The 13,372-nt window shown below is 45.2% G+C and overlaps 1 protein-coding gene across 3 annotated transcripts in view; it reads left to right on the top strand.

Annotated features, from left to right (window-relative positions):
* HERC2 (HECT and RLD domain containing E3 ubiquitin protein ligase 2) overlaps positions 1-13,372 on the top strand; it is a 188,691-nt gene that overhangs the window by 95,118 nt on the left and 80,201 nt on the right. For all 3 annotated transcript variants that reach the window (XM_040969236.1, XM_040969235.1, XM_040969237.1), the window contains 9 exons: positions 4,064-4,251; positions 5,188-5,380; positions 6,924-7,106; positions 8,250-8,431; positions 9,253-9,400; positions 9,478-9,674; positions 9,904-10,134; positions 10,866-11,004; positions 12,640-12,783. In XM_040969236.1, coding sequence (XP_040825170.1) covers positions 4,064-4,251; positions 5,188-5,380; positions 6,924-7,106; positions 8,250-8,431; positions 9,253-9,400; positions 9,478-9,674; positions 9,904-10,134; positions 10,866-11,004; positions 12,640-12,783 — 1,605 coding nt within the window. The remainder of the gene's footprint in view (positions 1-4,063; positions 4,252-5,187; positions 5,381-6,923; positions 7,107-8,249; positions 8,432-9,252; positions 9,401-9,477; positions 9,675-9,903; positions 10,135-10,865; positions 11,005-12,639; positions 12,784-13,372) is intronic.

Raw genomic sequence — 13,372 nt, 5'->3', positions numbered from 1 at the left:
TTTCTTTCTTTTTTTTTTTTTTTAATTGTTTTTAACATTGTATTATGTGATACAGCTTTATAGGCACTGGGGATTCCCCCCACCCCTCCCACACCCCTCCTCCCATGGTGGATTCCTCCACCTTGCTGCATAACCGCAGCTCAAGTTCAGTTGAGATTCCCTCATTGCAAGCATATACCTAGCATAAAGTCCAGCATCTTATTGTCCAGATAAGTTCAGTGGAAAAGGCTTTTCTTTCTTAACAAGGTGTTCTTACTCTTAAAAAAAATTAGTTGGCTATAGTTATCTAGGTTTATTTCATTTTCAGTCCCTTGTTCTGTGTGTCTGTTATTGTGTTAGTACTGCTGTTTGAACAATGTAACTTTGTAGTGGGATTTGAAGTCAAGAGGGGTGGACCTTCAACCTTTTCCTCACTTAAGATTATTTTGAGGGAGCCTGATGCGATAGGCTAGTGGCCAAATCCCCACCTTGAATATGTTGGGATTCTGTGTGGTACTGGTTTGTGTCCCAGCAGCCCCACTTCCCATCCAGCTCCCTGCTTGTGGCCCGGGAAAGCAGTCGAGGACGGCCCAAAGCTTTGGGACCCTGCACCCGCGTGGGATACCTGGAAGAGCTCCTGTATTCTTATCAGCTTAGCTCTGGCTGTTGCGGCCACTTCGGGGGTGAACCAGTAATGGAAGATCTTTCTCTCTGTCTTTCCTTCTCTCTGTAAATCTGCCTTTCCAATAAAAATAAATATATGTATTTTTAAAAACGATTATTTTGATAATTTTGCCTTCTTTCCGTTTCCAATTGTATTTCAGGACTGATTTTTTTCATAGCTGCAAAGAAGCCATTGGAATTTTGCAATGGATTGTATTGATTCTGTAGTTTATTTTGGGAGAATATTGCCATTTCAATATTAGTAACTTCCTTTTCTTTGCTTTATTTGGAATACCTTTGCATTGATTTTTTTTCTATTTTAATTTCTTTCTGATGTTGTTTCTTAAGATTTACTTATTTTTTTGAAAAGCAAAGTCATAGAGGGCCTCGGGAGTGAGAGAGAGAGAGAGAAATATTTTCCATCATCAACTTGTTCATTCCCCAAATGGTCACAGTGGTTGGAGCTGGGACTGTCTGAAGCCAAGAGCCAGGAGCCTCTTCTAGATTCCTCATGTGGGTACAGGTCCTTAAGGTCTTGGGCCATCTTCCACTGCTTTCCAAGGCGTATTAGCAGGAATCTGCATCCAAACTGGAGTAACCAGGACTTGAGCCCATTTGAAAGTCTGGCATTGTGGGCAGAGGCTTAACCTATGTCACAGCATTGGCCATATTCTATTTTGATTTCTAGTCTATCCTCTTTTTCACTTATGTCTGCTCTCATCTTTTTTTCTCCTGCTGTCTACTTGCTTGCATTTGTTGTGCTCTTATTATTTCTGATACCATCAGATGTGGAGTTAAGTATCAGTTTGAGACTTTCTTTTATATTCGTGGTTTTCTGGGTTTACTGTCCTCTTTAGCACTGCCTTTGCTGTGTCACACAAATGATGCAACATGTTTCATTTACCTGAATTTATTTTCTGTTTTTCCCATAATCTTTTTCTAGGGCCATTGGTTAAATTTGTGTGATTTAATTTTGATATGCTTGGTGAATTTTTCCAGACATCTTTTTTTTTGGCTAAAGAAGGTGTTTTGTACAGTTTTACACAGTGGCTAAATCCTGGCATTGCACGTGCTGGGATCCCATATGGGCTCCAGTTTGTGTCCTGGCTGCTCTACTTTCCATCCAGCCTCCTGCTTGTGGCTTGGGAGGGCAGTTGAAGATGACCCAAAGCCTTGCGACCCGGCACCCACATGGAAGACCAGGAAGAAGTTTCTGGCACCTGGTTTCGGTTCTACTCAGTTTCGGCTTTTGTGGCCACTTGGGGAGTGAACTAGTGGATGGAAGATCTTTCTCTCTGTCTCTTCTTCTCTGTTTAAATCTGCCTTTTCAGTTAAAAGAAAAAAGATGATTTGTCTAAGAGAATGTTCCACATACAGTCGACAACAGTGTTTATTTTGCTCTTTTTGAGTAGAGTGTTGTGAATGTCCCATCTGATTTGTTTATGGCTTGCTTATTTGTATTTGGTTTGTTTGTTTATTTATTTGTTGTGTTTGGCGGGGATTCTGAGATGTTGTAGTGTCAGTGGTCCATGTGAAAAAGTGAAGTTTTCCCAAGTTGTTTTTGACTGCTCAATGGAGTCTACATTGATGCCTTTAAAGTATGCCTTCTGCTGGAAAACAGTGTGGAACCATACATGTGATTCATCAAAGTCTCATTAGCAAGTGGGAGTTGCTTTAAAAGTACGAAAGTATATGTCAATCTAGAAATGAGCTGTGCTTTTCCATGATGCCTGTATTTTCCCAATAGACGAAAGTCATAGCGCCGATTGTTAGCTGTGGGGATTTGCTCTGTTGACTGTGCTCACAAGTGGCTGGCATCAGTGGCTGCAAAAAGCAAGGGAATTGGGTCTTGTGAATTTATATCTGTGTTTTCAGTTTCCCTAGTCAGTTTCTATTGTTTAATTAACTGTAAAAATATAATGTATTATATTAATTTATGTAAATATCCAGATGCAATAGCCACAAAATAGAAATCACATGAATAAAAGTCCTCGGGCCTGGCGCGGTAGCCTAGCAGCTAAAGTCCTTGCTTTGCTTGCACTGGGATCCCATGAGGGCACTGGTTCTAATCCTGCTTCCCATCCAGCTCTCTGTGGCCTGGAAAGGTGGTCAAGGACAGCTAAAGCCTTGGGACCATGAACTGCATGAGAGACCCGGAAGTGGCTCCCGGGTCCTGGCTTCAGATTGGCACAGCTCCAGCTGTTGCAGCTGCTTGGGGATTGAATCAGTGGGCGGGGGATCTTCCTCTCTCTCTCTCTCTTGTCCTCTCTGTATATCTGCGTTTCCAATAAAAATAAAATAAATCTTTAAAAAAGAAAGTCCTCCCTTTTCATGCTGCAAAGTTTTTCAAGATCCCATCAGTAATGTAAAGTGTTGGCACAGTGAACAGTCCAGGTGCCCCTGGAGATTCTCGCTGGAATGCAGCCTTGTCCTCTATTGAATGCCCTTGGCCAAGGCAGCAGCTAGGCACAGGAAAGGTTGCTGCATCTCCTGAGCTTATGTGGAGGTGTGCTCCAGCTGTGGAAATTGGTTTAAGTCACCCAGGTTCACCTACTTGAATCTATTTTCCTCCTGTCTGGAGGGGAAAAAAAAAGTTAGTTACCAGCACTGTACTATATCCCTATTAATTTAGCAGAAAGGCTGAAAGTAGGCAGTGGGTCCAGCAAACCCATTCTCCTAAGGCAGATGTAGTGTTTTCAGATCCTGTGGTAAATTGTCTTCTCTCAACGGACAGCAACAGATTCTGCGGTCTATTCTGGGTGGCTGTATGGCACGGTACATGTCATCTGCCCTGTGCCCTCTCCTCCTTCCTTCACACAGCGCTGCTACAGCGTGGGAGGAATCGGGGTTGTGCATGTTCAGGGCATCTCAAGGCCATGGCCCAGATCTGATGGTTTGCTGGAGGAATTCCCATCAGTCAGCATCTAGTCCTCAGGGTTTACCAGCGAGTGGATACGCAGCCGAATGGAAAGGAATTAGTTACTCCTCTTCAGAATTCTGAGAAAACCAGTTGCAAGCTTCTAGTTCATGCAAGCAGAACGTATCATCTGGAGTGAAACAAGCCGAGATTCCAGAAGAAGATGATGCTGTCCCATATATTTGGGCACTTAAAAAAAAAAAAAACCAGAAAGAAGCAAAAACCAAAAAGATAAAGATCTGTGTATATCAGTATTGCTGCAAATACATTTTTATGAAACCTTGTTTTATACCTTTGTCAACCAACGGTTAGCAATGTTATAGTTGTAGTGATCTGTGATTACTTTAAAAGTTACTGTGGATTAATTAAATGGTCATTTTCCCCCCCATTTAGTTATAGTTTTTAGCATTGACTGTATTCCCACCTAACTAAGGTCTTTTTGCCTTTGTGCAAAAAAAAAACGACACAGTACTGTTTGTTGACCGACCCTTTGGTGTTTGACAGGTCCTAGCTGTGACAATGTTGAGGATGACCTGAATGCTTCTGCCCGAGGAGCGTCTGCCACAGTGCTAGAGGAAACTAGGAAGGAAACCGCGCCCGTGCAGCTCCCTGTCTCCGGGCCAGAGCTGGCTGCCATGATGAAGATTGGAACCAGGGTCATGAGAGGTGTGGACTGGAAATGGGGCGATCAGGTACTCAGTGATATGATTTAATACACCAGCTGCCTTTTGCACATCCTATTTATGTCAGACAGCTGCCTTAACTCAGAACATGTGTGAGGTTGGTAGATGATGTGATTGTTGATCCTGAGTGGCTCAACAGAATCACAACAAGTTGAGAGTAGCAGCAGCCAGCTCCTGGGGCATCTCAGGTGGGAAGTTTGAGAAGAGTGGCAGCTATTTTCATAAAATTCACTGGAAGGAGAATCAGAGTTAGCAAGAGTGATGATGTAATGGAAGTCCAGAGGCAAGAAGCCCAGTGCTGCCTTACGTGCTGTTGGCCATGTGACCATGCTCTGCCCTGACTTGAGCAGTGTAGGATGCTTGAGTGGGTGACCAACCCTCCATTTCCCCTTGCAGCAGCACATGGCTTCCCAAATTCTGTCGAGTGCTCCCAAAGGCCGTTTACTCACTGCTGGGAAAGTGCTTCCCTTGCTGTAGTTCTGCCTGGGTGTTGTCAGCCACACTGGTAGGAAGGGCTTTGTCACAATCATCTGGGGCAAGTGAGCAGCATTCTTTCATCAGCTTGTCCTCATGGAGGGGCAGGCAGAGCTGTCCTCCGGGGCTCCGGGCAGAAGAGGGCATGCGGAGGTGCTGCTCCCGGTACACTTCCTGAGGGACGGAGGGGGCCAGGGAAAGCCCATGCTCATCAATATTTTCCCCACATATCTCTTTGGTAGACGAGCATAACCACATTATTTCATGGCATTTAATTAGAAATAATGTTAGTTAGACATTGTGTAGCTCGATTTGGGACTAGTCTGTTGGCAAGAAGAGCGGTAACTTGGCTCCCTTTGCAGGCAGGGTGTCAGGTGGAAGTGTTTGTGTGACAGTCCCTCTGACGGGAATGGTGGAGGGACCATAAAAGTGTTTGCATCCCTTAATTGATGCTTATTTTGTCTTTTGAAGGATGGACCTCCTCCGGGCTTAGGCCGTGTGATTGGTGAGCTGGGAGAGGATGGGTGGATCAGAGTCCAGTGGGACACGGGCAGCACCAACTCATACAGAATGGGGAAAGAAGGAAAGTACGACCTCAAGCTGGCAGAGTTGCCCGTCTCTGCCCAGCCCTCGGCAGAAGACTCAGACACCGAGGATGATTCTGGTGGGTGACTGAGGGCAACCTGGCCAGCCCTCCTGGTACTGGGTGGTTACCGTTTCTTCTGGGAAGTAGAAGTTGTGGGTCAGCGCTCCTCTGCAGACAGTGCTCTGTGCATTTGGTTTTGCCTTTGGAATCCCAGGGGATTCAGAGGCAGGTGTCTGAAGTGCCTCTGGGAATCGGGACCCCAGCTGGCACTGACTCACATTTCCACCTCCTACCCTCAGCTCCCTGTTTGAGAATATGCTGAGAAGGCTAGCTGCAGCCACACCTCTGATGGGTCTTGTGTGGCTGACACTGAGCTTGAGTTTTAGGGTTGGCCTTCCCTAACCCTGCTGCTTGGACCATTCCCCTGCTCTATCAGCTCTGAGCTCTGTGGAATGCACACCCGTCTGCCTCTCTCTTTCCCTTTTTCACCTGGTCCTTGGCTGAGGACACTTTACATGCTATATTTAGTACTTTAGTGCTCCCAGGAATGTAAAGGAAAAATTTGGAGGTAGCCCTGGAAAGTCAGGTCCTATCTAAGGAAATTCAAGGTTCTGGAAGCAGGGCTTCATGGTGTTGTTGAGGTGTGTTGAGGAGTCCCTGGGATGTGTGGGTGAAGCCTCACATGACGGGTCAGAAGACCTTCAGAGAGGCTGATTGTTATCAGTGCAATGGACCTGTGACAGGTGGCTTCACACCAGGGGCTGCCCAACCCTTCCACCCACATTGCCAGTGGAAACCCAACCTGACTCCCCCTGGAGCTTTTCTGGCCAGAGAGGTGGAGCCTGGTGGCCTCTGCTTCCTTGTCCCGCAGCCAGCCTCAGCATGGAGCAGGGGCCTCATCCTCATCTGGGTCGGAACTGGCTTGGCAGTAACCAGCTTCTGACATTCAGTTTTCTTTTTATCGATCAGAGAAATGACAGTGTGGAGTTGTTTCAGAGCTTCTGAATCTTGCTGGAATTGTTTATAAAAAATTAACTTTGAAGATGTGTATTTGGTGCAGCATTTAAGCACTGTTTGGGATGCCTACATTCCAGATCAGATTACTGGGGTTAGAGCTCTGACTTCAATCCCAGTTCTAGCTTCCTGCTTTGCACTGTGGGAAGCTACAATGATAGGTTAATTCCTTCCCTGCGACCCATCTGGGAGGCCTGCATAGTGCCCCTAGCTCCTGGCTGCAGTGTGGCTCAGTTCTGGCTATTGTGGACATTGGGAAAGTAATCCAGTGAGTGAAGGTCTCTTTGTGTCTGTCCCTGCATAATTAAAATAAATATGACTGAACTTTAAACTATTATACAAATGGTTCTTTTTTTTTTTTTTTTGAGAAAAGAAAGCACAGAAATGAAAAGGGTAAACATTTAGTGTATCTTCAGTTCCATGTTTTCCAAAGTAGAAGAGTATAGACTTTGTACCTTTCTGTTATATTTTCTGTGAATCTAAAACTCTCTAAAGATTAAAATATTTAGAAAGAATAAGAATGTGATGTCAAAGTCCTTCAATTAAGTGTAGTGCTGGTTCAGCTTTTTTGGGGGTGTCGTTTTCTTAGTTTGATCATTTTTTTTAGAAGCTGAACAAGTTGAAAGGAACCTTCACCCCACTGCCATGATGCTGACGAGCACCATCAACTTGCTGCAGACTCTCTGCCTCTCTGTTGGCGTGCATGCTGACGTCATGCAGAGCGAAGCCACCAAGACTCTGTGCGGACTGCTGCGAATGCTAGTGGAGAGTGGAACGACGGACAAGACATGTACGGAATGACTCATTGTGGGCCCAGAGTGTCAGTCCTGGAGAATGTGAATTTGTCATGCCTGTGTAGTTGTGATTCTGTGAGCGCTGGCACGAGTGGATGTGAGTGTGTGTGTCTACAAGGGAAGTTTAAAAAAGTTTTTAAAAAGTGAAATTTAAATTTATTTTGGTGCTAAAATTTCTTGAAACTCGTGCAAAGTTTAACACTCATTTTCATAAAATTTGTGAAGACCCCTTACGTGCATGGTTTTAAAAATTCTTTTGCATCAAAATGAATCTACCCTTTAATGGTATTTTCTATAAACTTTCTGACAAAGGGGCGCTGGTGCTGGTACAGAGGGCGAGAGGTTACAAGTCTTCAGGTAGGGCTCCGTGAGACATGCTGCCTCTGATGGCTCTCTCCAGCTCCTGCAGGCGTGTGCAGGGTAGTGACCGGAGTGGAAACCAGTGGCAAGAGGGGCAGGTTTGAGCCAAGTGTGCCAGAGTCAAATGTGTGAACTTGGAGAGCATTTTGTTCTTATTCTGTTAGTGTGGATGTCTTATGGTGTATATTGGATAGAAGCCAGATCGTGGGGTATTTGACACATATGAGATCTAAAAATACAGATGCTCAGCCTAAAAACAAGTAGGTAAATCTAGTAGTTATTCTCTTCCATCTACTTTGAAGATTTAAACAGGTGTGGAGGTATGTGTCCAGGCCAGTAGTTAAGATGCCTATGCCCCCTGTTGATGTGCCTGGATTCAGGAATCGGATTTGGTTTCCGACTCCAGCTTGCTGTGTGTGCAGACCCTGGGGACAGTGGTGATGTCTCAAGTAATGAAGTTCCTGCTGGACACGTGCAAGACCATGTTTGAGTGTTCTAACTATTGTAGGCTTTTGGGGAATGATCCAGTTAGAGAGGTAGTTTCTTCATGCTCTTTTGCCTCTCTCAAATTAAAAAAAAAAAAATTAATGCTGTGTAATGTTCCTTGAGGTTACTTAAAAGTTTTTTCCTGTTCCTCTTACGTTGAATTACTCAAATTATATTTGTAAAGCAGCTTATTGTTATATATGAAAATAGCATGTTAACTAAAAATAAGGATTGTTCTGTGGCTTATCTTTAGAGATTTGGCACCAAACCGGTTTGTTTCTCCTTGTTGGCAGCTTCTCCGAACCGGCTGGTGTGCAGGGAGCAGCACCGGAGCTGGTGCACACTGGGCTTTGTGCGGAGCCTCGCACTCACGCCGCAGGTGTGTGGCGCCCTCAGCTCACCGCAGTGGATCACGCTGCTCATGAAGGTCATGGAAGGGCACGCGCCCTTCACCGCCACCTCCCTGCAGAGGCAGGTAATGTGCTGCTAGGCCACAGGCCGGCCTGCCAGTTCCCAAGATTAGGTGCCTTGATTCAGTAGTGAGTGCAGAAAAGAACTAGATGTGACACTAGGTAGATCTTCCAGAGCCAAGGGGTGATTTTATTGGGTTAGTTGCTTAACTTCAAGTTTGCTTGTTTTCTCTTGAGTGGTCCGTCTGCTGTTGTTTTCATCTGCCTCTCAGGAGTCGTAGTGTAATTGTCTTAAGACTTAAACTAAAAAGAATTTGTTTTCACCTAAATAAATAGACATATGTATCTGTGAATATAGGTTATTATTTTGAATCCTTGATAATCCTTAGCATTAACATACTTGTTTTTTTTTTTTTTTTAAATTTGTTTATTCACTTGAAAGGCAGTTGGAGAGAGGCAGAGACAGAGATCTTTCACCTGCTGGTTCACTGCCCAAATGGCTGCAACAGCTGGACCTAGACCGGGCTGAATCCCGGAGCCTGGCACCGCATTGAGGTCTCCCGTGTGAGTGCAGGCAGCCAAGCACTTAGGCTGTCTTCCACTGCTTTCCCAGGCAGATTACCAGGGAGCTGGGTTGCAGCAGAGTAATCAGGAGTCGAACCTTTGCTCATGTGAGATGCTAGCTCACAGACAGTGGCTTAACCCTCTGTACCACACCAGCCTCTTGTCTGTATTTCACTATCTGATTGTGAAATAATGATTATCAAGATTTTCATATAGTTAATTCAGTTGTGAAAACGGAAGTGAAGAAAAAGGGAACTACATTATACCCCTGATTTGTTAGGTAATGACTTAAAGACCATCGTTTAAAATTGTCTTTCATCAGATCTTGGCTGTGCATTTGCTGCAAGCAGTCCTTCCATCCTGGGATAAGAGTGAAAGGGCAAGAGACATGAAGTGCCTTGTGGAAAAACTGTTTAGCTTCTTGGGCAGTTTGCTTACTACGTGTTCATCTGATGTCCCGTTCCTGCGAGGTGGGTTGCTCTGTCCTGCTGTGTCCCCCCAGGGAGCAGTGTGCAGTGCAGCATCTTGCCCTCTGCTTCTTCCTCAGAGTCCTCCCTGCGGAGGCGGAGGGCCCGCCCGCAGGCCTCGCTGACGGCCACCCACAGCAGCACCCTGGCCGAAGAGGTGGTGGCCCTGCTTCGCACCCTGCACTCCCTCAGTCAGTGGAATGGGCTCATCAACAAGTACATCAACTCCCAGCTCTGCTCCATCGCGCACAGCTGCCCGGGAAAGGCGTCTGCAGGGGTGGGCTCCTCTTGTCAGCTAAGCTGGATGTTCTTTCGGTGGAATATTCATTGAACTTTTAAATGATCATATTAAATGCTGTGTATTCTGCTCAGAGATATCTTGAAAAATGTTTTTAAATGGAAATAATTCTTGAAACAGCTACTATTCATTCAAAGTTAATTTAGTTTAATTGCGAATCTGTAAGGATGGGCCTCCCGCTCACGGTTGTTGTCTGCTATCCCTGTAGGCTGTGTTAGATGACTTCTTCCCGGACTCTGAGAACTCTGAGGTCGGGGGTCTCATGGCTGTCCTGGCTGTGATTGGGGGCATTGACGGCCGCCTGCGCCTCGGAGGCCAAGTCATGCATGATGAGTTTGGAGAAGGCACCGTGACACGCATTACCCCGAAGGGCAAGATCACCGTGCAGTTCTCTGACATGCGGACGTGTCGCGTCTGCCCGCTGAACCAGCTGAAACCAGTAGGTGAACCTATGTCCTGTTCATGTGTAATAGGGCAAACGTAGGTACATAGCTGCACTTCAGATGCCTTAGCTTCGGACAAGTGAGATGAAAGGGCATTCGCAGTCTGGAAAGTACTGGGCAAATATAAAGTGATTTTATTTTTTGCAAAATGTGAATTTATGAAGTTTATTTAAGCAGTTCAACTTAAAAAAACTTAATGGTTTCAAAAAATTACCTTCCTTTCTGTAGAAAATGCTTGGTTAATTTTGTTAAGCGACAGTTATTTACATACTGTCATCTTAATCTTGTTAATTAGAAATGCTAAGGGAAGGTGAGTGATTTGTATTATTTAGGCATAGCTCAAGCGCAGTCTGACTGTACGTGTCTACCAGAAACTGTTACTATAGAAACATACTTATGTTGTAGGAAATTTGAAATGTATAGAAAGTATATAAGATAATAACCACTCCAAGGTGTATTGTTGACAGCTGGTAAGGAGAAAAATTTATATAGATTCTATTTGTTACATAAATGAGGTGGTTTCAGAAAGTTAATGGAAACATAACAGTTTTAAAAATGAAGACTTTACAAAATGTCTTAGTCTCTATCTTAATGTCATCTTTTAAAAGGTTTAAGAAGAGGTTTAGGAGTGTGTGTGATAGGAAAGTCTTGGGTCTAATCGCTTCAGAATATTTCATTTGTTGATCTCACTGACTGCACTTTGACGATTTCTACACTTCCTCTTCAGTTGCCTGCTGTGGCATTCAGTGTGACCAACTTGCCCTTCACAGAGCCCATGCTCTCTGTCTGGGCACAGTTGGTGAACCTGGCTGGAAGCAAATTGGAAAAGCACAAAATAAAGAAATCACCTAAACAGACTTTTGCAGGTCAGTCCAAGGTGCTTCTTGATGGGATGGCCCTAGTCCTAATTGGTGCTCTTTGGACCATGTTTATATTTAACTTATTTGAGAGACACAGAGCAAGAGAGACATATAAACAGATCTCCCCTTCACTGATTAACACCCCAAATGCCACCACGACTGGGGATTAGGCCGGATTGGAACTGGGAAGTGGAATTCCGTCTGGGTCTTCCATGTAGGTGGCAAGGAAGGTGGCAGGTCTTCCATGTAGGTGGATACTTAGTCCCTGCCAGGATGACACCAGATAGGAAGCTGGAGAAGGAAGTGGAGCTTGGCCTTGAATGCAGGTGCTCCTGTCTGTGCTGCAGTTTCTGAAGCAGCATCTTGACTGCTGTGTCAGATGCCTGCCACATTTGTTCTTTTATCAGAGGGAGTTCATATGGTGTCAGGTCTTGGGGTTCATGTTGATTTGTTGTTCCTGATGAGGAGAGTATTTTTGAGTCAGCCTTCAGTGTCACATTCAGGCCATTCCTGAATGGCTCGGCTCCCTTTTGTCAGTGCTAGTGTTTATTCTCTGGAAGCGTTTTGAAGAGGAGCCTGTGTCATCTTCCGCCACATTGACCATCCTGCCTGTGACCCTGCGGCCTTGTTGCCTTTTTGAACGTTACGCCTGGCTTCTTCAGCGCCTGTGCGAGGACCTTTGTATTTGGGTCTGCCTTGTTTCAGCCCTGTGCATCGTGGCTAAGACTGTAGCTACTGTTGCTTTAAACTTTTGAGTTTAAAATTGTTCTGTTCTGTTTTTGATTTTGCCTTTGCCTGTGACTTTTGGTTCATTTGCCTAGTTTCCTTGAGTTTTCTTCCTTAGGAAATCTTTGATGCTCCAGCGTTAGTGGTATTTATACTTCCAATTCTTTATTTCTAATTTGCATATCTCATTGGAGATCCTGTGCCTATACATCACAGCATGTGATTCAGTCCACAGATTCAGTCCACCTTCTCCAGTATCCATTGTGTCCGATCGTGATAAATGAACGGCTGTCAGTTGGTCAAGCTCAGGGCCTGAGAGGAACCTGTGCTCCCCCCTCGCTCACACCATACACTTCTGTTTAGCCCCTGAGTCCTCCTGCCACATTCTGCTTTGAGTGCTGTTGGCTGATCAGTGGTGCAAGCCTGTCTTACCACGTGCCTCTGGGTTCTTGAGCCTGCTTCGCTGTCAGCCTGTGGCACGAGGATTCCCTGTTCTCTCTCTCTCTCTTTGATTGGGCAGGACTCTTGGAAACTTCCATGGTCTTCATTAGCTTATTCTTAGCTAATGTCTGATGTTTCTCAGAAGGGTTTTGTCACAAAGGTGTAAGCTATTTTTCTTCTTTGTGATTTCAGTATCTGGTTGAAATTCTAGCTGTTTGAGAAACACTTGATACTGTTAATAACAGTCATGATCTGTCGCCTTTGCGGTAGGTTTTGAGAGAGCAGGCAGAAGTTGGTGCTGGGGGGTTCAGAGTGCTCCCTTGTCAGTAACCAAAGGGTTACTGACAGTGTGTGAGTGTGGTTAGTCAGGTCTCAAAGGGCAGGACATTGTCATCACCCTGTTACAGAAGTGGCCCTACGGGGGACGAGAAGAGACCAGGGCAAGGAGGTCTTAATGAGTTCTTTTCTTTGTAGGACAAGTGGACCTGGATCTCCTGCGGAGCCAGCAGCTAAAGCTGTACATACTGAAGGCAGGTCGAGCACTGCTTTCACACCAAGACAAGCTCAGACAGATCTTGTCGCAGCCAGCTGTTCAGGAGTCTGGAACTGTTTCTACAGGTAAAGAAATGAAGAAAAATTGTTGAAATATTTATTTATTTATTTGAAAGGTAGAATTACAGAGACAAAGAGAAGGAGGCTAGACTAGAACAAAGTCTGGATCCTGGAGGTCTTTCTGTGTCTTCAACGTGTAGGCAGGCTTCCAAGTACTTGGGCTGTCTTCCACTGCCTTCCTCGGTGCATTAGTAGGGAACTGGTTTGAAAGTGGAGCAGCCAGGTCTTGAACTGACGTCCATATAGATGCCAGCACTGCAGGTGGCAACTTCTTCCCCTACACCACAGCTCAACCCCAAGAAAATTCTTACAGGTTTCTAAGGAAGGTAGCTACTCCAGTAGATGAATAGGCAAGGGATGTGAACGAGCAGTTGATAAAACAGCAGATGAAGAACAGCTTCCACATTTACCACAAGGACCTGTTGTCTTACTGGTACTCACCAGCTGTGGAGGAAGTTGTGTCATTGCAAGAGGGGGCATGGTCCTTGGCATGCACGCTGTCCCTTTCACACATTCTGGTGGGGAATTTAACTTGGTCCAGCTGTTTCAGAGGCATTTGAGGGAACACTTCAGGGTTCAACTATGAATATATGTT

This window comes from Ochotona curzoniae, unplaced genomic scaffold, assembly GCF_017591425.1.
Source record: "Ochotona curzoniae isolate NIBS_2020 unplaced genomic scaffold, NIBS_Ocur_1.0 scaffold_4701, whole genome shotgun sequence".
NCBI lineage: Eukaryota > Metazoa > Chordata > Mammalia > Lagomorpha > Ochotonidae > Ochotona > Ochotona curzoniae.
Note: the sequence above shows the minus strand (reverse complement) of the source record. Positions and strands in the feature narration are given on the sequence as shown.